General features: G+C 49.4%; 2 protein-coding genes and 1 long non-coding RNA gene across 6 annotated transcripts in view; 2 read left to right on the top strand and 1 right to left on the bottom strand.

The window, feature by feature from the left end:
• Window positions 1-980, top strand: part of TJP3 (tight junction protein 3) — a 48,954-nt gene extending 47,974 nt beyond the window's left edge. For all 4 annotated transcript variants that reach the window (XM_083483689.1, XM_083483688.1, XM_083483690.1 and 1 more), the window contains exon 20: window positions 403-980. In XM_083483689.1, the coding sequence (XP_083339815.1) occupies window positions 403-511 (109 nt within the window). In that variant the 3' untranslated portion in view covers window positions 512-980. The remainder of the gene's footprint in view (window positions 1-402) is intronic.
• An 881-nt stretch (window positions 981-1,861) lies between these two features.
• Window positions 1,862-23,168, bottom strand: APBA3 (amyloid beta precursor protein binding family A member 3). Its single transcript, XM_083483745.1, is given in 15 exon segments — window positions 1,862-2,346; window positions 3,658-3,798; window positions 4,398-4,517; window positions 5,475-5,687; window positions 6,687-6,884; window positions 8,781-8,939; window positions 9,102-9,188; window positions 11,136-11,281; window positions 12,235-12,274; window positions 13,379-14,114; window positions 19,922-20,262; window positions 20,264-20,270; window positions 22,922-22,971; window positions 22,974-22,997; window positions 22,999-23,168. Coding segments are annotated over 15 exon segments (2,370 nt in total). The 5' UTR covers window positions 23,035-23,168; the 3' UTR covers window positions 1,862-2,274.
• On the top strand, window positions 11,667-24,592 carry LOC310697647. The gene is made up of 2 exons (XR_014521134.1): window positions 11,667-11,801; window positions 24,372-24,592. It is a non-coding gene; the product is annotated as an uncharacterized lncRNA (long non-coding RNA).

Genomic DNA, 24,592 nt, shown 5'->3' with positions numbered 1-24,592 from the left:
GCATTCCTATGGGAAACCGTGCATCGCAAGACGAAAAACTCGCAAGAAGAAAAAACTTGCGGAACGAATTAATTTCGTCTTGCGAGGCACCACTGTAGATAAATAGGTACCACTCCGGCGGCGTTTCCGTGCTCTGCTCTGGTTCGCCAGAAGCGGCTTAGTCCTGCTGGCCACATGACCTGGAAGCTGTACGCCGGCTCCCTTGGCCAGTAAACCGAGATGAGCGCTGCAACCCCAGAGTCAGCCGCAACTGGACCTAACAGTCAGGGGTCCCTTTACATTTACCCCTGGAAAGAAACTGCCACAGGGGGGCCGGATCGTACCGACCGGCGGGCTTGAACGACTTGAAATAAAACCCCCTCTTTTGCTTTAGTTTTGCAACCTCGTTTTCCTCTCCCCCAGGGAATATGAACACGATGCCCTGCGGAAGAAGTTCACCCACGCTCAGACCTACGACTCAGAGTCGGACCAAGACTACGGTTACGACTGGGGGCCTGCCACAGACCTCTAGACTGTTCTGCAGAGATTGGGGTTCGCCGATTGGAGGAATACACGGTGTGCGTTGTGTTATTTTTTTCCCCCATTTGGAAATTCTGTGCCTACGACATCCCTGTACGCCCTCCTACCAGCCCCGGGTCCCTGCGGATCAGGACCCCCCCAACCCCAAACTCAGGGCCCAATTCCTCGCGGTACCACCTAGCAAGGAATCATTCCGCCTCCCTTTGCTCCCAAAGTCCCGCGATCTGGGCAGGAACGATCTGTGCCAACGGCTCGCAGCTTTCGAACAAAACACCACGAGGCAAATCGGTACTTTTTTAAAAAACAGAGAAGATGGAAAATAAATAAATCTCCATGCACACCTGCAACGTTTGGGCCAGTTTTTTAATAATAATATAAAACCTCCGTAATTAATCTCTCGCTGTCGGAGAAACACTCAAACTCCCCTCTGGATTTTTGCCTTAATAAATAGCTTGTTTTAAGCTGTGTTTCAGTTCTGGGTTTGTGTGTGTGTGTGGCAGGAGCTGAAAACTCCAGATAGCTTTTCCTGGAGATCCTTGCTTTTCAGATTTATTTCATCTTTCATTTCCTAAAACGTTCACCTCGTTAAAAACAACACCAACACAAATCCGTACGCCTCAACGCAGCTTCGCAGGTCGTTTCTCAGAAGAGAGAAATCGGGAAGTTAAAGCGAGTTGTTTGTGAGAATTGTAGTGGAGAAATGAGGATCTCTCAGGGGCTTAAGGCTATGTTAAAATGAGAGTCACAGGAGGCTGCCTGTTTGAGCAGAGAAAATACCATATTTTTTCCTTTGGGCTGCAGGCTGCTGTCCTTGGAACTCCCGCCGCGCTCCGAAGGCTTGCAGATAGCTTCCTGAAGCCTGGAGAGCAAGAGGGGTTGCCAGCCCCGCAATCTCCGGGGACAGAGGGGAAGGCGTGTGCGCCTTCCCCTCTCTTCCCGACCCCTTTTGAACCAAGGGGCGGCAACGGGGAGAAGCGATCTTCTCCCCTCCGCCCCTTGCTTCAAAAGAGGGGACAGAGGGGAAGCGCGCCGCTGCCCCTTCCCTTGCTTTAAAACAGGTCCGGGGACAGAGGGGAAGGCGCACGCGCCTTCCCCTCTGTCCCCGGAGATTGCGGGGCAGGCAACGGGGAGAAGCAATCTTCTCCCCGCCGCCCCTTGCTTTAAACAGGTCCAGGGACAGAGGGGAAGGCGCGCGGCGCTTCCCCTCTGTCCCCGGATGGTCTCCATAGGAACGCATTGATTGATTTTCAATGCATTCCTATGGGAAACCGTGCTTCGCAAGACGAAAAACTCGCAAGAAGAAAAAACTTGCAGAACGAATTAATTTCGTCTTGCGAGACACCACTGTATAAAAAATTATTTATCCACCAGCAGCGTGGTGGGGTACAGCCTTTCTCCCACTGCTTCTTAGTGGCTTCCCATGTCCCGACCCAGAAAACAATTCCACACACACACACACACAAAAACCCCCCACATCTCCGAAACGAACATTGCAAGGCAACGCTTGAAGATGGACAATTTACCAGCACCCAAAAAATAAACCACACACGAACACACGCTCCCAGTTAAAGCAAAATAAAACCTTTTTTTCCTGTGATTCCGGGTGGAGAAAAAGTTCCGTTGAGAGGCGGGCAGGTCTGAATTCAGAGAAGACCGCTTTTGGTGCACAGAGTCTGGTTTGCGAAGTGAGAAAGGGTTGCATGCAACTTGTTAAGCAGGTGTAGATTTGCGGCTGCCCCAAGAAAACACCTCCCTTCATAGGAAAACGGGTTGTTCCTGTCCGGTCAGAAGACGGTAAGTTGACGCCGGCATGGTTTTGATGTGGACCTGGAATAAAAAAGACACAAGGACGGAAGGCGTGTTTGCGTTAAAGCGATATCACTGGGGAACAATTTTCTCTTGCGTGAGATTTTTCAGCCGTTCTTATACGTTCTTTCAATGCTGCTTTCAAATGCAAGTCACTTACATTTATACTCATATTGTTACTACTTTGGCTGTGTGTTTAATAAAATGCTGAATTCTTGCACTGTGAAAAATAAAGATTATGGTGAAAAGTGAAAAACATGAATTGCAAAAAGCTAGAGCTTACAGAACAAAACCAACTTCAGATATGAAATCGGCACGTCGAAATTAGGTTAGAACAACTGCGGGTGTCAATGCAACAAAAAAATTGTTCCCCAGGGTATTCAGCGAGTCCTGCCCAACAAAAAAAGGTGACTTTGCTAATGTTGTTGTTATTGTTTAGTTGTTTAGTCATGTCTGACTCTTCGTGACCACCTGGACCAGAGCACGCCAGGCCCTCCTGTCTTCCACTGCCTCCCACAGTTTGGTCAAACTCATGCTGGCATCACTGCAGATGGTGACAGCAGCCACAAAATTAAAAGACACCTGCTTCTTGGGAGAAAAGCAATGACAAACCTAGACAGCATCTTAAAAAGCAGAGACATCACCTTGCCAACAAAGGTCCGTATAGTTCCAAGCTCTGGTTTTCCCAGTAGTGATGTATGGAAGTGAGAGCTGGACCATCAAGAAGGCTGATCGCCAAAGAATGGATGCTTTTGAATTCTGGTGCTGGAGGAGACTCTTGAGAGTCCCATGGACTGCAAGAAGATCCAACCTCTCCATTCGGAAGGAAATCAGCCCTGAGTGCTCACTGGAAGGACAGATCCTGAAGCTGAGGCTCCAAGACTTTGGCCACCTCATGAGAAGACAAGACTCCCTGGAAAAGACCCTGATGTTGGGAAAGATGGAGGGCGCAAGGAGAAGGGGACGACGGAGGACGAGATGGTGGGACAGTGTTCTTGAAGCTACGAACATGAGTCTGACCAAACTGCGGGAGGCAGTGGAAGACAGGAGGGCCTGGCGTGCTCTGGTCCAGGGGGCCACAAAGAGGCGGACACGACTAAACAACAACATCATCATCATCATCATCATCACTACTACTACTACTATTATTTCCGCAAAAAACCCCACACCCCTGCAGATTGTCAAAGTTTCCCACCCCTCTCGGAAGGCTTTTTTAATTTTTTTGCTCTGCCCGTGAAGCCAAATGCATGCAATTTGGGGGCGTTCCTGTACTTGCAAATTCAGCATCTCGATAAATAATCCTTTGCTGAGGAGGGATGCTTTGATGCCCACCTCGCTGACCGCCTGCATCAAGATCTGGATTATCTTCTCGTGTGGCATGGCCACCACGCTCTGCCCGTTGATCTCGATGATCCGGTGTCCCACGCGGATCCCGCCCCTCTCGGCGATCCCCCCTCGCATGAGGCTGCAGATCTGGAGCAGGAAGAAGGCAGAGGGACCCTGTTTAAGAGTTGGGTAAAGGGACCCCTGACCGTTAGGTCCAGTCGTGGCAGACTCTGGGGTTGCGGCGCTCATCTCGCTTTACTGGCCGAGGGAGCTGGCGTACAGCTTCCGCGTCATGTGGCCAGCAGGACTGAGCCGCTTCTGACGAACCAGAGCAGCGCACGGATACGCCGTTTACCTTCCCGCCAGAGTGGTACCTATTTATCTACTTGCACTTTGACGTGCTTTCGAACTGCTAGGTGGGCAGGAGCAGGGACCGAGCAACGGGAGCTCACCCCGTCACGGGGAATCGAACCGCCGACCTTCTGATCGGCAAGTCCTAGGCTCTGTGGTTTAACCCACAGCGCCACCCATGTCCCATATATATATGCATATTTGATATATGCACATATGATATATGCATATTTATGCAAATCTTTCAAGTGTTATGGGCCTCCAAAGGTCTTAACACAGCCCCGTTTGCTTTGTTATTTAAATTCACTCCAAGCCCCCCACCCTCTAAAAAATACCCTGCAAAACGTTTTGCCACGCAGCCTGGCTCGCTGGCTCGAGCCACCCAAGTTACTCACAATGCCATTCTCCACGCAGAACCCCAGCGGGTATTTCGAATCAGGTCTCCGCACAATGGCGGTGGTGACGGGCGGACAGTGGACCACGCTGAGGGTCACCACAGTCTGGCTTTTCAAATCCTGGGAAGGAAGAGCACAGAGATTTGAGGAGCTGGCTTACAGTGGTACCTATTTATCTACTTGCACTGGTGTGCTTTTGAACTGCTAGGTTGGCAGGAGCAGAGACTGAGCAATGGGAGCTCATTGTCGCGGGGATTCGAACCACCAACCTTCCGATCGGCAAGCCGAAGAGGCTCAGTGGTTTAAACCACACGTATCCGTTGATGTCAACTTACAGATTTGAAAATAAGGGACAAGCAGCCTTGAAAATAAGGGATCAGCAGCCAAAATAAGGGATTTCTTCCCCCCCCCCCCCGCCATGTGCCCCCGCTGCAGACAGACCTTTTCCCCGGCAAGGGTGAGTGGGCCGTCGATGACGTATCCATCCGATTCAGATCTGAACACTCAGCACAGGTATGTTCAACTTCTGAGCCCCTCCGAGCCAAAGGCAGAAAGCCCAGCCAGCAGCCAAACGAAGCCTCAAGCGGTGGTTCCCACAGCGCAGCAACCCGGCAAAGGGGATGCAGCAAAGAAAACCACCGTCACCTCTCCACTGGGAAGCGCTGAGCAAAGGCGAGTCCCCAGGCAACGCGGCCGATTTGATTGGCACAAGGCATGCAAGCTCCACCCCCCCAGTCGTTCTTAGACTCCTTATTGGGTGAGCAACGCAGCCAAGCAACACAGTTGGAGCCTCCCTCCTCCCTGGCCGGCAGGGAGGGAGGGAGAGGAGCTGCTTCCTTTGAAACCCGGGAAATTGAAGGGATATCATCAATAAGGGACAACAGCGGGACACGGCGCTGGGATAAGGGACTTTCCCACCAAATAAGGGACAGTTGACAGCTATGGACATATCACCATGTATCATCGTCCCACCACTGCTTCCCAGACTCTGAGCCTTCTTCCCTTCGGCGTTCCCCAGCCGGTGCGTCCCACCAGCCCTGGGAAGGAAAAGGAGTCTCCTCCGCCGCCGTCGCTCACCCGTATGATGCCCTGGCAGGAAGCCAGGGGCAACCCCACCAGGCTGGTCCCGTTGGCTGACATGATGCGGTCCCCGATGCTCAGCTTCCCCGACCGCTCCGCGGCACCTTTGTGCATGAGGTTAGCCACGACCACGGTGGGCAGGATGGAGCCCCAGCCCGACTCCACAATCACGACGCCCAGGATCTCCCCCTTCTGCTTATGGATGACAACCTGCAACAGAAACAGAGGGCAGGAATCAGTGCGGCGCCACATCTGTAGGAAATGGTGATCTTTCAGTGCGTCTATCCAAAATTTCCCTCTTGTGGTTTATCCCCATAACAGCTGCTCACTTTGGGTTTTAGTCAAGCAAGCAGTCTAAACAGTCAGCGCCTAAATGATCTTTGCTGTGGGTTAAACCACAGAGCCTAGGGCTCGCCGATCGGAAGGTCGGCGGTTCGAATCCCCGCAATGACGGGGTGAGCTCCCGTTGCTCGGTCCCTGCTCCTGCCCACCTAGCAGTTCAAAAGCACGTTAAAGTGCAAGTAGATAAATAGGTACCACTCCGGCGGGAAGGTAAACGGCGTTTCCGTGTGCTGCTCTGGTTCCCGGAGGTGATCCGGAAACTACAACTAATCCAGAATGCGGAAGCTAGACTGGGGACTGGGAGCGGCCGCCAAGACCACATAACACCGGTCCTGAAAGACCTACATTGGCTCCCAGTACGTTTCCGAGCACAATTCAAAGGGTTGGGGGTGACCTTTAAAGCCCTAAACGGCCCAGTATCCCTGAAGGAGCGTCTCCACCCCCATCGTTCAGCCCAGACACTGAGGTCCACCTCCGAGGGCCTTCTGGCGGTTCCCTCATTGCAAGAAGCAAAGCTGCAGGGAACCAGGCAGAGGGCCTTCTCGGTGGTGGCGCCCGCCCTGTGGAACGCCCTCCCACCAGATGTCAAAGAGATAAAGAACTACCTGACATTTAGAAGACATCTTAAGGCAGCCATGTTCAGGGAAGTTTTTAACGTGTGACATCTTTTTGGTGTTTGTGGAAGCCGCCCAGAGTGGCTGGGGAAACCCAGCCAGATGGGCGGGGTACAAATAATAAATTATTATTATTAATTATTATTATTATTATTATTATTATTATTATTAATCTAGACCAACCCCCTACAAGGCAGGTGAGGCGCTCAGCCCACCCACCTCCGGGGAGAAGAGGGGAAAGATCCGTCCTTACTTCCTTACAGTTCTCTTGCTTGGAGAAGTGCGCCAAATCGCCATTGTACAGCTCTTCCCCCGGGACGAAGCTTTCGTCGCCTTCGTCATCGCCGCACCGCCGGGGGTGGAGTTGGTCAGGGTCGATGCCGCTGGCTCTCAGGAACTGCTGGTACGCGACGCTGAAAGCTTGGCCGATAGCTTGGGCTATCAAGGGAGCCTGCGGAAGGAGAAGGCGGGTTTCCGGCACGGAACTCGAACCCAGTACCCGGGGGTTAAGATGCTCTACTGACTGAGCCGTCAACAATAATAACCTCACCATCAGCATGGTTGCGACTACAATTATTATCGTTACACAGAGCGGATAAAAATCAATGCTTTTTTAAAAAAATCAGATTTTTAAATTTGATTTTAAAAAAATTAAAACAAAAAAATACAATTTGAATTTTAAAAAATCAAATTTAAAAATCTGATTTTTTAAAATGTAAATGGGATTTTTTATTTAAACCGCATTTTTAAAATAAAATACTTTTTTTGGGGGGGGGGAATCTTTCTAAAGATTTTCTATTTCAGTTACATTATAGTCCAAAGGCTATTCATCAGGAAAAAAGGATTGGCGTTAAGTTTTTCACGTGTTCTAAAAGTCGGTCTGTTTTTTAATAAAATAAAATTGTTTAACCACATCAGTTAACAAACACGGATACATACGCTATAATGTCATTGTTTTAGTTAAATAAATTGTTTAAATTGTCATTAAGGAAATGATTGTTTTTCTCCCTCCAATAAAGTACAGCAGAAAAGTTGCCCAAATATAAACAGTTAACTTACTAAACCTCACAATCATTTCATCATTATCTATGTATTTCTGATAGTAAAACCAAATCAGTCATTTTTTATATTGCTGTAAAAACTGCTCTGAAAATTCATTATTCCAAAAAACCGAAACCTTCCTCTGGTTGTCAATATTAAGATAAGACCGACAAGAACGAGTCTATCTGGGGGGGGGGGGGGGGAGAGATTTTATTCAAGTCTTACAGACCAGCGATATTGCTATATTCCACTTACTATTTATCGCTTGTCATATGGACTAGAAACTTGATTTCAAAACACAACTCTCTACATTCTACCTCCCCCTTAAATCAGAGCCAGTGAAGGCGGTGAAGGTCCTGTGTGAGTGCCTGGAGGCGGCTGGAGGATGGATGACGGCTAACGGATTGAGGTTGAATCCTGACAAGACAGAAGGGCTGTTTTGGGGGGACGGGGCGGGCAGGTGTGGAGGACTCCCTGGTCCTGAATGGGGTCACTGTGCCCCTGAAGGACCAGATGTGCAGCCTGGGAGTCATTTTGGACTCACAGCTGTCCATGGAGGCGCAGGTTAAATCCGTGTCCAGGGCAGCTCCATCTGGGACGCAGGATGAGACCCTCCCTGCCTGCAGACTGTCTGGCCAGAGTGGAGCATGCTCTGGTTATCTCCCGCTTGGACTACTGCCATGCGCTCTACGTGGGGCTACCTTTGAAGGTGACCTGGAAACTACAACTAATCCAGAATGCGGCAGCTAGACTGGGGACTGGGAGCGGCCGCTGAGACCGATAACACCAGTCCTGAAAGACCTACGTTGGCTCCCACTACATTTTCGAGCACAATTCACAGTGTTGGTGCTGACCTTTAAATCCCTAAACGGCCCAAGTATACCTGAAGGAGTGTCTCCACCCCCATCGTTCAGCCCGGACGCTGAGGTCCAGCTCCGAGGGCCTTCTGGCGGTTCCCTCACTGCGAGAAGTGAGGTTACAGGGAACCAGGCAGAGGGCCTTCTCAGTGGTGGCACCCGCCCTGTGGAACACCCTTCAGAGGTGAAGGAAATAAGCAGCTATCCTATCTTTAAAAGACATCTGAAGGCAGCCCTGTTCAGGGAAGTTTTTAATATATAACTCTGTATTGTTTTTAAACTTTGTTGGAAGCCGCCCAGAGTGGCTGAGGAAACTCAGCCAGATGGGCGGGGTATAAATAATAAATTATTATTATTATTATTATTCTCCTTTCCATTTCTACACGGGACCTCACACACATATACGGCCCCCGAGGTTCTCCCCCAGCCCCCAATTTCCCCAGGCTCACATCCGCCGAGTGGAAGACATGGCAGATCATCTTGTAGAGTTGCTTTTCGGCAGAGGCGTCGGCCCGGCGAGGAAGTTTCCGGCGGGCCATGAGAACCACGATGTTCCCAATGTCAGCGATGTAGGAAATAGTTTGCAATAGGTGGTCCATCATCGCCTCCTGGGAGCGGAGAGGGGGACAGGAAGGAGAGACGTCAAAAGGAATAGGAGCCAGGCTTTGGCCAAGTGTTTCTGGCGCTTGGAAATTCCTGGCGAATCCTCGAACTCGAGCCCCGCTTCCGCCTATGCTGCTAGGCTACCCGGAAGCCCGCAAGGGACGCACCTGGGAGTCGGCCGTCAGGACCTTGATCCTCTGCGTGGAGATGAAGAGGTCCACCTCCGTCATGGGCTGTGATTCTCCTTCGGGGGCCTGCAACGCAAAGGCGGGCGTCTTGAGGCAAGCGATGGCCGGGAAATAGAGAGACGGGGTGGTTGGGAAATGGAGACATGGGGCAAGTGATGGCTGGCAGAGGGAGCAGTATGGGGCAAGTGATGGTTGGGAGATGGAGCAGCATGGGGCAAGTGATGGCTGGGAGAAGGAGCAGCATGGGGCAAGTGGTGGCTGGGAGATAAAGCAAAGTGGGGCAAGTGATGGCTGGAAGATTAAGCAAAGTGGGGCAAGTGATGCCTGGGAAATTAAGCAAAGTGGGGCGAGTGATGGCTGGGAAATTAAGCAAAGTGGGGCAAGTGATGCCTGGGAAATTAAGCGAAGTGGGGCGAGTGATGGCTAGGAAATTAAGCAAAGTGGGGCAAGTGATAGCTGGCAGAAGGAGCAACATGGGGCAAGTGATGGCTGGGAAATTAAGTGTAGTTGGGCAAGTGATGGCCAGCAGAGGGAGCAAAATGGGGCAAGTGATGGCTGAGAGATTAAGCAAAGTGGGGCAAATGATAGCTGGCAGAAGGAGCAACATGGGGCAAGTGATGGCTGCGAGATGAAGAGACACGGGGCAAGTGATGGCTGGGAGAAGGAGCAGCATGGGGCAAGTGATGGCTGGGAGATTAAGCAAAGTAGGGCAAGTGATAGCTGGCAGAAGGAGCAACATGGGGCAAGTGATGGCTGGGAGATTAAGCAAAGTGGGGCAAGTGATGGCCGGCAGAGGGAGCAACACGGGGCAAGTGATGGTCAGCAAATGTAATAACATGGGGCAAGTGATGGCCAGCAGAGGGAGCAACATGGGGCAAGTGATGGCTGGGAGATTAAGCAAAGTGGGGTAAGTGATAGCTGGCAGAAGGAGCAACATGGGGCAAGTGATGGCTACGGGATTAAGCGAAGTGGGGCAAGTGATGGCTGGGAGATTAAGCAAAGTAGGGCAAGTGATAGCTGGCAGAAGGAGCAACATGGGGCAAGTGATGGCTGGGAGATTAAGCAAAGTGGGGCAAGTGATGGCCGGCAGAGGGAGCAACACGGGGCAAGTGATGGTCAGCAAATGTAATAACATGGGGCAAGTGATGGCCAGCAGAGGGAGCAACATGGGGCAAGTGATGGCTGGGAGATTAAGCAAAGTGGGGTAAGTGATAGCTGGCAGAAGGAGCAACATGGGGCAAGTGATGGCTACGGGATTAAGCGAAGTGGGGCAAGTGATGGCTGGGAGATTAAGCAAAGTAGGGCAAGTGATAGCTGGCAGAAGGAGCAACATGGGGCAAGTGATGGCTGGGAGATTAAGCAAAGTGGGGCAAGTGATGGCCGGCAGAGGGAGCAACACGGGGCAAGTGATGGTCAGCAAATGTAATAACATGGGGCAAGTGATGGCCAGCAGAGGGAGCAACATGGGGCAAGTGATGGCTGGGAGATTAAGCAAAGTGGGGTAAGTGATAGCTGGCAGAAGGAGCAACATGGGGCAAGTGATGGCTACGGGATTAAGCGAAGTGGGGCAAGTGATGGCTGGGAGATTAAGCAAAGTGGGGCAAGTGATGGCTGGGAGAAGGAACAGCATGGGGCAAGTGATGGCTGGGAGATTAAGCAAAGTGGGGCAAGTGATGGCTGGCAGAGGGAGCAACACAGGGCAAGTGATGGCTGGCAAATGAAATAACATGCGGCAAGTGATGGCCAGCAGAGGGAGCAACATGGACCGGACCACAGACCCCTCTAGCCCCGCATCCTGCTTCCAGAGGTGAACAGCCAGTGTCCCAACGGCAAGGCCACAGACCTCTTCCACTCTGCCCCTGCCAGCAGGCGCCGAGAGAGATAGACTGCGCCTGTACCTGGAGGCTCCGCTTGGGTGGAATTAGGAATGCTAAAGGATCCTTTGCTGGATTGGACCAAAGCTGCCTCTACAGCAACACATCTCTGGAGGAAGATGCTCCCCCAGGATCTCACCTTGATCCTGTCCACGGCTTTCTGGGCTTGGGCCATGCGGACGTGGGTGGGGGGGTTCCTTTCTGAGACCAGCTGCGTGGAGCCCAGGTACTTGGCTCCGAAGATCACGCCGTCCAGCAGATCTTCGGGCTCGCAGGGGCCTGGGACTGGATTAAACGACGAAAGGGCCCGTTTCTTAACGGAACGTGGAATGGAACAAAGCAAAAAAACAAACTTTCCCTCAACCCTCAAGTTTCTAGTCCACATGGGGGGTGTTCTGCAGCTGGAACGAGAGCAACTCCCCTCCTTTCTGTATGAGATTATGATAGGAATTTTGAGGTCTTAGATATACGGTAATGTTCATAACCGCACGTACACAGATCAGCACAGGAAGACCGACCAGAAGCCATTTTGGTTCCTAAACTGAGCCAATGTTTTCTCTGCAAGGTCAAAGTGGGAAATCTCCCATTGTCTCTTTCCTCACAAATCCTGTCTTAAGGGTATGTCTGTGTTTGAAGAGGGTGTGAGCCTGTGACCTGGCCCAGGAACTAAGTATTTATCACTACAAAAGAATGGCCGGGCTCCCCAGGAAATCCAATCAAGTAACCTGCCAGACAGGAGATAAACAAGGACAGGAGAAAAACAACATTCAAATTTCTGTTTTAGACCGCCTTTTCTGTGATGTAGGTGTGAGGGGTGGTCTTAGCTTACACCTCTTCTGTGATGTATGTATGATGTTTCTTGGGGTGGTCTTGATCTACAGGGTGGCAATTTCAAAAGTCTTTATAAGGCCTTGCGGGCCATTTTTCTGGGTTCCTCCTCTCTCCTGCAAGTGAGGGGAGCACCCTATTGCAACAGATCAATAAAGATCAAGCTTACTAGCTGCTTTGCTTCTCAATATTCTCTGGTTGGCCTCTGCTATCTTCTCCTACCAATAGGGAACCTATGTAAGGACTCTATATGGGCTCTTGGATACCCCATAAGGGAAAAGGGCAATTTTTTATTTACAAGATTGGTAGGGTTCCAGAATGCCCAGACACAGACCCACACGTTGAAATACCCCAACTCTCAACACAGAAGCCTCCTCCTGCAAGTGGGACAAAAAACCTCCTTCGCTCACCTTCCTTGTAAGTCGGCAAGGACGACAAATCCGCTTTATCCTGTTCAAAGAAGGAAATAAGAGGTTCACGGTCGGTTACAGCCTCCTTCGAACATTGCTTAGTTAGCTTGCAAACTGCCTCATGCATTGTAACGCAGAAAGGCGGCGTGCGTATAAAAAGCAAAGTCAAATGAAAGCTCCCTTATTTTCTTAAAGGCCCTTGCTCTGTCTACACCACTGGAAGGCGGCTAACAGATTGAGGTTGAATCCTGACAAGACAAAAGTACTGTTTTGGGGGGACAGAGGGCGGGCAGGTGTGGGGGACTCCCTGGTCCTGAATGGGGTCACTATGTCCCCGAAGGACCAGGTGCGCAGCCTGGGAGTCATTTTGGACTCACAGCTGTCCATGGAGGCGCAGGTCAGTTCTGTCTCCAGGGCAGCTCCATCTGGTACGCGGGATGAGACCCTCCCTGCCCACAGACTGTCTGGCCAGAGTGGTGCATGCTCTGGTTATCTCCCGCTTGCACTACTGCCATGCGCTCTCCGTGGGGCTGCCTTTGAAGGTAACCCGGAAACTGCAAGTAATCCAGAATGCGGCAGCTAGACTGGGGACTGGGAGCAGCCGTCGAGACCACATAACACCGGTCCTGAAAGACCTCCATTGGCTCCCAGGATGTTTCCGAGCACAATTCAAAGTGTTGGGGCTGACCTTGAAAGCCCTAAATGGCCCAGTATACCTGAAGGAGCGTCTCCACCCCCATCGTCCAGCCCGGACACCTGGGTCCATCTCCCAAGGGCCTTCTGGCGGTTCCCTCCCTGTGAGAAGCGAGGTTACAGGGAACCAGGCAGAGGGCCTTCTTGGTGGTGGCACCCTCCCATCAGATGTCAAGAGAATAAACATCTATTTGACTTTTAGAAGACATCCGAAGGCAGCCCTGTTTAGGGAAGTTTTTAACGTTTGACATTTTACCGTGTTTTTAATTTTCTGTTGGGAGCCGCCCAGAGTGGCTGGGGAAACCCAGCCAGATGGGCAGGGTATAAACAATAAAATTAATCTATTATTATTATTATTATTATTATTATTATTATTATTATTATTATTACTACGGTGACTGGCATTGGTGCTTCCACCTGGGACAAGGTGTGCCCCTCGCAATATCCTTACCACCATGTCTGAAGAGCAGGACGCCTCTTCCTCGTGGGCAGACCCTGGCGCCGGCCGCCTCCATCCCAGCTCCGGCGAAGGTCCCCCCAAAACGGAATCAGCGGAGGAGAGAGGGGGCTCCTTCCATCGGCGGGGGCCCTCCCCTTGACCCCTGTCCGAGGCCAATTCCCCCGAGGCCATTCCCCCGGGGCGGCTGCTCCCGGCCACCGCGTCCGAGCGAGCCAGGGGTGTCTCGGCGCCCGCGTCGGAAGGGGACCCCCGTTCGTAGCGAAGGAGGCTGAGCAGATCCTCGCTCTCAACTTCTGCCGATAGTAGCCCTCGCCCCCTCCGCAGGCGCGGCGGGCCGTGCCCCAAGCCGTGCCCCGTGGCGATGTGGAGCGGGCAAGGGCCCCCCTGGCACTCTTCGGACGCCAGGAGAGGGTCTCCGTCGCCTTCGGAAACACGGCCTTCTTCGCCGTCGGAGGCGGGCAACAGCCCGTCTTCAGACGTGGGCGATCGGTCTTCGAAATTCGGGCTGAGTCGCTGCAGGCGGGTCAGGAGGCCGTGAAGATGTAGGTGATCGGAATCCGGGGCGTCCTCCTCTTCGTCCCGGACGACGTCCGCATCTTCCATTTCTACGAGAAGCTCAGCCGGGTCTGCGGGCGACAGGTCGCTTTCCTCCAAGGCTTCTCGGGGGCCCGGCGTCCAGCCGGCGTCCCCGGACACGGGTTCGGGAGATGCCTGCATTGAGCCCCTGCTGGAGGAAAAGCAAGTTTCAGCCCTCTGAGAAGTCAGGGGTGTCCGGACATTGTGGGGAGTGATATAAACAGAAAGGAATGTCAGCTCTTTTTATATGCAGTAACAGCAGCAAGAATATTACTGGCCCAAAAATGGAAGCGAGAAGAATTACCGACGATTGAAGAATGGAGAATGAAGTTAATGGACTATGCAGAACTAGATAAACTAACAGGGAGGATTCGAAACCGGCGGGACCATCAATTCACGGAAGACTGGAGTCAATTTACGGACTACTTGACAAGATATCTGTGAAGATCAGATGACGTTTGTAGGTTTGCAGGAAGTTTTGTGAGGAGTGGTTATTGGAAGTATTGCAAAAATGGAGAAGGGGAAGGAGGATTTGTTAAGAGATGTAAAGGCAATATAAAGTTAAGAAATGTTATCTCCCGCTTGGACTACTGCAATGCACTCTACGTGGGGCTACCTTTGAAGGTGACTCGGAAACTACAACTAATCCAGAATGCGGCAGCTAGACTGGTGACTGGGGGCGGCCGCCGAGACCATATAACACCGGTCTTGAAAGACCTACATTGGCTCCCAGTACGTTTCCGAGCACAATTCAAAGTGTCGGTGCTGACCTTTAAAGCCCTAAACCGCCTCGGTCCAGTATACCTGAAGGAGCGTCTCCACCCCCATTATTCTGCCCGGACGCTGAGGTCCAGCTCTGAGGGCCTTCTGGCGGTTCCCTCATTGCGAGAAGCAAAGCTACAGGGAACCAGGCAGAGGGCCTTCTCGGTGGTGGCACCCTCCCACCAGATGTGGAACGCCCTTCCATCAGATGTCAAAGCGATAAACAACTACCTGACATTCAGAAGACATCTTAAGGCAGCCCTGTTCAGGGAAGTGTGATATTTTGTGATATTTTACTGTACGTGTGATATTTTACTGTATTTTTGGTTTCTATGGAAGCCGCCCAGAGTGGCTGGGGAGGCCCAGCCAGATGGGCGGGGTATAAATAATAAATTTATTATTATTATTATTATTATTATTATTATTATTATTAAAGAAGTGGTTAAAATGGTGGATCATCAGAGGTGCTGATGGAAGTCTAAAAAAGATTGCATAAGTGATAGGTTTTGTAGTACATTTTACAATTTATGTTAAAATCAATCAATTTTATATATATATACGATAAATTTTATATATATATATATATATATATATATATATATATATATATATATGCAGGTTTTGGTGTCTTCGGGTGTCTTCCCGTGTAAGAGTTGGGGTGTCTAGGCGACGTTTCGACGAGGTCTCACTCGTCATCTTCAGGCTGGTGCTTTCGGCTTCTTGTTACTGGAACAGAGCAGGATCTCAGTGTTTGAGTTCCTATAAATACTGTTGAGGGCGTGTGGTATATAGCCTCCAACGTTCTGGGCAGAGGGGAAGTTCCCAGGTTAGTGTGTCTTTTCTTCTTTTGTTCCTTAATTACTTGAGGGATATCTTGAGTGATTTCTTGAGTGATATTCTGAGTACCACTTAGGTGGGTCATTAAGTGTGGATTAGTTGCTAAAGCTTTCGTGTCTTGACCTCTTGAGCTTGTGAAGAGTTTTTCTGAGAAGATGGCTGTACTGCACTTAGTTGTGCTCTGGCTTGGCTTCGTGTATAGGGGCGAGCTGTGGTTTTGTGCCCTGTGCCAGCCAGATCTGTGTAGGGATTGCAGAGGGGTGCAGCATCCGGAGGTGCCACTATGGTTTGGCTACTGGATGGAGTCTGTAATTTATCTGTGGAGAGGGTCTGGGTTTGGGTCTGGTGTGGTTGATTGGTGATGGCGTTCTGTGTGCCTCTGGTTCTGGTGTCGGTTTTTGTGGGGAGGGCTAATTTCCAGATGTCTGGCAGGCGGGACGTGTCGTCACGCTTGTTCATGTTGTGGGGGTGTTTCTCTATCTCGATGGCTTCCATGATTATTCTCTTGTGGTGATGTTCCATGTTAAAGAGCAATTTGGAATCTGCAAAATTAATTTCGTGTCCTGTTTCTTTCATGTGTTGGAAAAGAGAGGAGGTTTTTTCTTCTTTTTTGACGGCATTCTTGTGTTCTGCGATACGTGCATTTATTCGTCTGTTTGTTTGTCCAATGTACGTGGCTGGGCAGACTTTGCAGGGTATTTCATAGACCCCTTGGTTTTCCAACTGGATTTTATCTTTGGGGTTTCTGAGGATATTGGCTATTTTTTGGTTGGTGCAAAGGGCTGTTTTGATATTGTGTTTATGGAGGATTTTGCTAATTTTATCTGTAGTGCCCTTGATATAAGGAAGGAGGGCCATGCCATTGTTTTCTTCTGTGTCTTGGTTTTTGGGGGGTGTTTCTTTTTGACACAGAAGAAAACAATGGCATGACACAGAAGAAAACAATGGCAAAGACACAGAAGAAAACAATGGCATGGCCCTCCTTCCTTATATCAAGGGCACTACAGATAAAATTAGCAAAATCCTCCATAAACACAATATCAAAACAGCCTTTTGCACCAACCAAAAAATAGCCAATATCCTCAGAAACCCCAAAGATAAAATCCAGTTGGAAAACCAAGGGGTCTATGAAATACCCTGCAAAGTCTGCCCAGCCACGTACATTGGACAAACAAACAGACGAATAAATGCACGTATCGCAGAACACAAGAATGCCGTCAAAAAAGAAGAAAAAACCTCCTCTCTTTTCCAACACATGAAAGAAACAGGACACGAAATTAATTTTGCAGATTCCAAATTGCTCTTTAACATGGAACATCACCACAAGAGAATAATCATGGAAGCCATCGAGATAGAGAAACACCCCCACAACATGAACAAGCGTGACGACACGTCCCGCCTGCCAGACATCTGGAAATTAGCCCTCCCCACAAAAACCGACACCAGAACCAGAGGCACACAGAACGCCATCACCAATCAACCACACCAGACCCAAACCCAGACCCTCTCCACAGATAAATTACAGACTCCATCCAGTAGCCAAACCATAGTGGCACCTCCGGATGCTGCACCCCTCTGCAATCCCTACACAGATCTGGCTGGCACAGGGCACAAAACCACAGCTCGCCCCTATACACGAAGCCAAGCCAGAGCACAACTAAGTGCAGTACAGCCATCTTCTCAGAAAAACTCTTCACAAGCTCAAGAGGTCAAGACACGAAAGCTTTAGCAACTAATCCACACTTAATGACCCACCTAAGTGGTACTCAGAATATCACTCAAGAAATCACTCAAGATATCCCTCAAGTAATTAAGGAACAAAAGAAGAAAAGACACACTAACCTGGGAACTTCCCCTCTGCCCAGAACGTTGGAGGCTATATACCACACGCCCTCAACAGTATTTATAGGAACTCAAACACTGAGATCCTGCTCTGTTCCAGTAACAAGAAGCCGAAAGCACCAGCCTGAAGATGACGAGTGAGACCTCGTCGAAACGTCGCCTAGACACCCCAACTCTTACACGGGAAGACACCCGAAGACACCAAAACCTGCATTCCTGTACCCGTGAAAATCTACGAAAGCATATATATATATGTATATATATATATATATATATATATATATGTCAGGGGTGTCGTTTCGCAGTCGGTTCTGAAATGTCTGCAGGAATGAAACTTTTGAGAGCCTCCAAAACGAAACCCTGTCTAAGTGGCGAGCCCAAATGTATATAAGATCGATTCAAAACATGCAGATAGTTACAATGAAAGCATCACAGCACTAGCCGCTTCCTTTAAAAAAGCCATTTGTTGTTGTTGCTGTTACTATTATTAAGTGTTTCCATATTTCAAAAAGCGAAAATACAGACGCAAAAGTTGCTTGTTGTTTTTTTTTTACAAAAGCTTTGTTGAGCTTTGTTTTGCAAAATCTCCAAAACATTGAAGATCTTTAGCTATCTGCCAAAAAATCAACACTTCCGACCAGTGACGGATATACGTATAAGCTAAACAAGCTACAGCTTAGGGCCCCGCTCTCTTGGGAGCGCCCAAAAAAATTTAAAGGAGAAAACCTGGATGTACATTTCCAAAATAGAAGATAAAAAAACAAATAAAATAAAAGCTACCTACCGCAACAGTGTTTTGTGTTGTGTAGGCTCCTAGGATGTAAGTCATGGGCCCCGCCTGCTAGCCTGCTCCCTAAAATATCCCTGGTTTGCTCCTTTCTATATATAGGGTGCCTACATTCTGCATGGACTGATGTGCAAATGGCTTCAGATACCTATTAGGTCCATAAATCACCATATAGCATATATTCAACACAAAAAAAACAGCGACAATTTGTTGCTGACAAAGGACAGCTGGACATATAAAGGGCCACATTCCCTTCAGTAGCTTAGGGCCTCATCCAACCGAAATCCGGCCCTGATCCTGACATAGGTTGCCCCGGACATATTTACCGATTTTGTTTCTGATGGACGGATCCCAGATATGTCTTGGAATTTCAGTTGATAAAGGTAAAGGGACCCCTGACCGTTAGGTCCAGTCGTGGCCGACTCTGGGGTTGCGGCGCTCATCTCGCTTTACTGGCCGAGGGAGCCGGAGTACAGCTTCCGGGTCATGTGGCCAGCAGGACTAAGCCGCTTCTGGCAAACCAGAGCAGCGCACGGAAACGCCGTTTACCTTCCCGCCGGAGTGGTACCTATTCATCTACTTGCACTTTGAAGTGCTTTCAAACTGCTAGGTTGGCAGGAGCAGGGACTGAGCAACGGGAGCTCACCCCGTCATTGCGGGGATTCGAACCGCCAACCTTCCGATCGGCAAGCCCTAGGCTCTGTGGTTTAGACCTTTAAATCCCTTTAAATCCTTATACCACCCTTAATCAGAATATCGCACATCAGTTCCCAAGAGCCTGTTGGTGGAATAGGAAGGTTTTCAGCTGCCACCAGAAGGATGACGAGAAGGGAGCCAGCCTAGTTTCCCTAGGCAGGGAGTTCCACAGTTGCCTGGGAGGAGCCAACACCGAGAAGGCCCTGTTCTCCGTCCCCACCAAGTGGGACCGAGAGAGGGGCCTCTCCAAAGATCCCAAAGTTGCCTAGGAGGAGCCAACACCGAGAAGGCCCTGTTCTTCATCTCCACCAAGCGGGACCGAGAGAAGAGCCTCTCCAAAGATCGCAAAGTTGCCTGGGAGGAGCCAACACCGAGAAGGCCCTGTTCTCCATCCCCACCAAGCGGGACTGAGAGAGGGACCTCTCCAAAGATCCCAAAGTTGCCTGGGAGGAGCCAACACTGAGAAGGCCCTGTTCTTCATCCCCACCAAGCGGGACCGAGAGAAGAGCCTCTCCAAAGATCGCAAAGTTGCCTGGGAGGAGTCAACACTGAGAAGGCCCTGCTCTTCATCTCCACCAAGTGGGACTGAGAGAGGGGCCTCTCCAAAGATCGCAAAGTTGCCTGGGAAGAGTCAACACTGAGAAGGCCCTGTTCTTCATCCCCACCAAGCGGGACCAAGAGAAGAGCCTCTCCAAAGATCGCAAAGTTGCCTGGGAGGAGCCAACACCGAGAAGGCCCTATTCTTCATCCCCACCAAGCGGAACCAAGAGAGGGGCCTCTCTAAAGACCTCAAAACCCACGCAGCCTCGTATGGGACGATACGAGAGCCCTGAACCTGCCCTGGCAGCGTTTGGGGGCCCGGGAGTCCTGTGCCGTGGTGGTCTGCCCCACTTCAACCGTTCCGGGGGGTCGCGTTTCACACCAGGACCGATCCCCCCCAGACAGACAGCGCACCATTTCAGCGAAATGGGAAAGGCCATCCCGATTCCTGCTTTGCGGCGGGGACTTGTATGAAGTTTAAAAACGGGTTTTACCTGCAGCCCTGGCTGACCGCTTGCTTGTAACCTTGGCGGCTGGAATCTGGCGGATTCAAAAGCCAATCGGATCGTTCAGCAATATCTGAGCCGCTCTGGGTCTCGGGCGCCGCCGATTCGGAGATCACGGATTCTCCTTTTGGAACGGGGGCTTGCAGACGGCCGGGAGAGGGACCGGGCTGTTCCCAGACGGAAGAAGCATCTGTTCCGGGTTTTGGGGGGGCATCGGGGTCTGTCGCCATGCGCTCCTCTAAGTCCATGGAGAGGGTCTCTGGGGGGTCGGTCACCGAATTCGCCTCCGACTTGAAGTCCATCTCGCTGTCGGTCATGATGGGGGAAAGGAATAGCCCTACACTTGAAAACAAAAGCGAGCATACAGGACCGGGCTCCGGGGAGACCCGAATTCAAATCCTACCACCCACCTGGCCGTAAAGCTCCCTTGGGGGTCTGTGCTAGAAATCCCCCAGGTTACCCCGGTAAAATGAGCAAAAATGTACAAAAATGGTTAAGTTTCCTCTTCACTAACCCTAGGAATTAATTTGCAGCCTGCATTCTCCTTCCACATCACAAAATAACCCAAACCCTAGCATTTATTAATTGCTAGGGTTTGCCCTGAATGTAGAACAGCATTTAAAAAATAAATAAATACAGATTTTGCAGATTGGAATGTGGAAACGGACAATTGGAACAGACTTGCGGACGCTCACACGGTTTTGTATTTTTGTTATACGGCGGTCCCTTGGTTCTCAAACGCCTTGGTTCTCAAACGCCTTGGTTCTCAAACAACTTGGAACCCAAACGCTGCAAAGCCGGAAGGAAGTGTTCCGGTTTGCGAACTTTTTCCAGAAGCTGAACGTGCTCCGTTTTGAGTGTTACGCTTCCGATTTGAGTGCTACACTGAGATCTTTCTGTTTTTGCTATTTATTTTGCATTTTTTGTTCTTGCGGCTCTTTTTGTTTTTGTGACTGAGCGGAACCCAATTCAGCTACTGATGGATTGATTGATTGATTGTGTGACTGCAGTACATTGTTCATTGCTTTCATTTTATGGATAGATGGTCTCGCTAGATAGTAAAATTCAAGTTAAATTGCTGTTTTGGGGTCTTGTTTTTAAAAGTCCGGAGCCGGTTCATCCGTTTTGCATTGCTTTCTATGGGAAAGCGTGCCCTGGTTTTGGAACGCTTTGGTTTTGGAGCGGGCTTCCGGAACGGATTAAGGTTGAGAACCAGGGGACCACTGTATCTGAGATTCTAGCATCGCTTGGGGTGGGGGCTGATGCTCAAAACCCAACCAGCCTCGAAGGGTTGTCGTCGGGATTTAAATGGGCCCGGGATCAGGCAAGAGCAAAGCACACTGTTTTAAGAAGAAAGGTAAAGGTAAAGGGACCCCTGACCATTAGGTCCGGTCGTGACCGACTCTGGGGTTGCGGCGCTCATCTCGCTTTACTGGCCGAGGGAGCCGGCGTACAGCTTCCGGGTCATGTGGCCAGCAGGACTAAGCTGCTTCTGGTGAACCAGAGCAGCGCACGGAAACGCCGTTTACCTTCCCGCCGGAGCGGTACCTATTTATCTACTTGTGCCAACGTGCTTTCGAACTGCTAGGTTGGCAGGAGCAGGGACCGAGCAACGGGAGCTCACCCCGTCACTGCGGGGATTCGAACCGCCGACTTTCTGATCGGCAAGTCCTAGGCTCTGTGGTTTAAGAAGAAAAGGTGTGGTATAAATGCAGTAAGCAAATCTAGTCCAGTATTTTGTTCTCACAGTAGCCAAAAATATTATAATTTACTGAACTTCGTTGCAATTTTGGACAACTGCAACGTGCTTCAGGCACCGATATATGCTAAGATAATCGGCTCAGAATGTTTCTGTTCAGGCAAAACTGCCCAGACATGTTTTTACTTTTAACTTTACTGCAGATTTTAATTTTTTTGCCTTCTTTTTATTTTTTTAGAAAAACGTTTCCAATGGTTTTTGAACTCATCCTTCGCAGGTCGTTCCAACCCTTCTCGTAAAAAGCACTTAGAAGTTTTGCTAACGGTGGTCGAATCAATTAAATTCAATTAAATTTGGGAAGGGCGGTTAAAAAAGCAAGGGCAACCGAACTGACAGGTAATAGTTTCGGAGATGAGAAAAGGAAGGAAATGGCACAATTTGGCTGCATTTTAATATTTTAATGTTTCAATATTTTATTCTTGTTTTTAAGTTGTATTCATTCAACTTGTTAGCCGCCCTGAGCCCGGCCTTGGCTGGGGAGGGCGGGGTATAAATAAAAATTATTATTATTATTATTATTAATTTGGTTGCCGTCTGCAGATTTTCTTTCGGAGAACAGGACTCATCTATTTTATTTTTTTCAGAAAAACAACAATAAATGTTCCCCAGGCATTTGAGAAATTAAGAGATATTTGCAGCTATCAATGGTTTTGCAAATTCCAAAATTCCGGGCGTTCTTTTTCACAAGGCAAATCCACGCATGTTTACTCCAAAGAAAGTCCCAGCGATTCCCACATCCAATATGTGCCTACAAGCCTTAAGGTGGAAGTCTAACCCCGTCTACTCAGAAGTAAGCACTTCAATTCAATTCAATTCAAGGGCGGAGGGCTTACTCCCAGGTGATTGAAATCAGAACTAAATTGCAATGCTTTGCAAGCCTTTTTTAAAAAAGCAAGCAGCGAATTCTGGGTATGTGGGGCTTGTTTACTTAGGAGTAGGCAGGGTTATTGTTATTTAAAGTATTTACAAACCATCCTGGACCCAAAGGACACTGCCAAACCCACCCCAAAAATTAAACAAAAACACAAAACTCAGCTATAGGAAAGTTGCCAGTCGTTGCCATCAAACCACCCCAAAAATTTAATTCAGGCTGAATTAATTTTTGCCTGGCTTGATGTGTAACAGATCTATAAACTTGCCAGATTATTTCACACTGTTTTGGTTTCATTTCAGGCGGTTTACAAGCAAAACGAAGCGGATGCAAACTTTTTAAGGGGAAAAAAACTCACTTTCTGGAAAACTTTTTTGTTGCTGCTGCAGAGGAGGAGCGACCGGGAGTAGAGGAGCTTTGCAAACGTGCCGGTTTTTGGTGCTTTTTGCAAGCAGGATCCGGCCCGCTCATTCCGGGTCAGAGCATTGTTTGTTGCTGTTTGGTTTTCTACCCCTTTGCAACTTGCAAATCCTTTCTCTGAACTTCTTTCTCTTCCTGTTGGGTCTTTTCTCTCCCTGTGGTTTGAGCATGTGTGGGGAGGAGGGGGTGGGGAGGAGGAAAAAAAAGGAATAAAGGATTCTGGGAGATGTAGTTTTCTTGGTTGTATGGTGCTGCCATCAGCCTCCAAAGGACTGATCAGCCACCGGGTCAAACAGAGAGCTGAGATGTCCCTTTTAAACTTGAAGAACAATCCTGTGTCACCCAGAAGCTTGCATTTAAAATACATTAAATAACATACCATTTAAAGGGCAAAACCCATCTGAATCAGCTTAACCCTCCGCCGGGTCAAAGAGAGAGCAGTGGTGGCCCTTTTGAACGCGGAGAAGAGTCCTGTGTGACCCAGAAGCTTGCAGATTGTTTTTATCAAAATGTATACGCACACACATGCATTTAAAAGGCAAAACCCATCTGAATCAACTTGACCCTCCACCAGGTCAAACAGAGAGCCGAAGTGGCCCTTTGGAGAGCCTGTGTCACCCAGAAGTTTGCAGATTGCTTTGATTAAAATATATATGCGCACACATGCATTCGAAAAGCAAAAACCTACTTAAATCAGCTGGACCTTTTCGAAGGGGGTAGAAAAATACGCCTGCGACGGTTTGGGGTCCCTCTCTGACGAAATTTGCTTTGAAGATAAAAACCGGGGAGCGAATCCTCTCTCTTTCTGGTCGTAATAAGACGCCTCTCTCCTCTTTAACCTCTTTTCTTTCGCCGGGCTTTCGGAAGATCTCTTTGCAAGCGGATCAAGTTGCCTTTTAGGGAGCCGGGAGATCAGATTCCGTTTAAAAATCCATGACGGGGCTTTGTTGTCTTTCATATGTCAGCAAAATATCAACGAGGAAAAGGCCTTCTCCTAAACAGACCTTCCTTTCGGCAGGGATAGTGTAATAGGAATTTTATGGTCTTAGATATATATGGTAATGTTCATAAGCGTACCAACCAAGCACGTACATAGATCAGCACAGGAAGGCCGACCTGGAACCATTTTGATTCCTAAACTGAGCAAATGTTTTCTCTGCAAGGTCAAAGTGGAAAAGCCTCCCCATTGTCTTTTCCTTCACAAATCCTGTCTTAAGGGTATGTCTGTGTTTGAATAGGGTGTGAGCCTGTGACCTGGCCCAGGAAATAAGTATTTATCACTACAAAAGACTGGCCAGGCTCCCCAGAAAATCCAACCAAATAACTTGCCAGACAGGAGATAAACAATATTCACAATTCTGTTTTAGACCGCCTTTGCTGTGACGTAGGTGTGATGTATCTGAGGGGTGGTCTTAGCTTACACCCCTTCTGTGATGTCTGTATGATGTTTCTGGGGGTGGTCTTGATCTACAGGGTGGCAATTTCAAAAGTCTTCATAAGGCCTTGCACACCATTTTTCTGGGTCCTTCCTCTCTCCTGCAAGTGAGGGGAGCACCCTGCTGCAACAGATCAATAAAGGCCAAGCCTACAGGCTGCTGTTTTGCTCCAA

Source organism: Podarcis liolepis (genome assembly GCF_965112155.1).
Source record: "Podarcis liolepis genome assembly, chromosome: 18".
Taxonomy (NCBI): Eukaryota; Metazoa; Chordata; class Lepidosauria; order Squamata; family Lacertidae; genus Podarcis; species Podarcis liolepis.
Note: the sequence above shows the minus strand (reverse complement) of the source record. Positions and strands in the feature narration are given on the sequence as shown.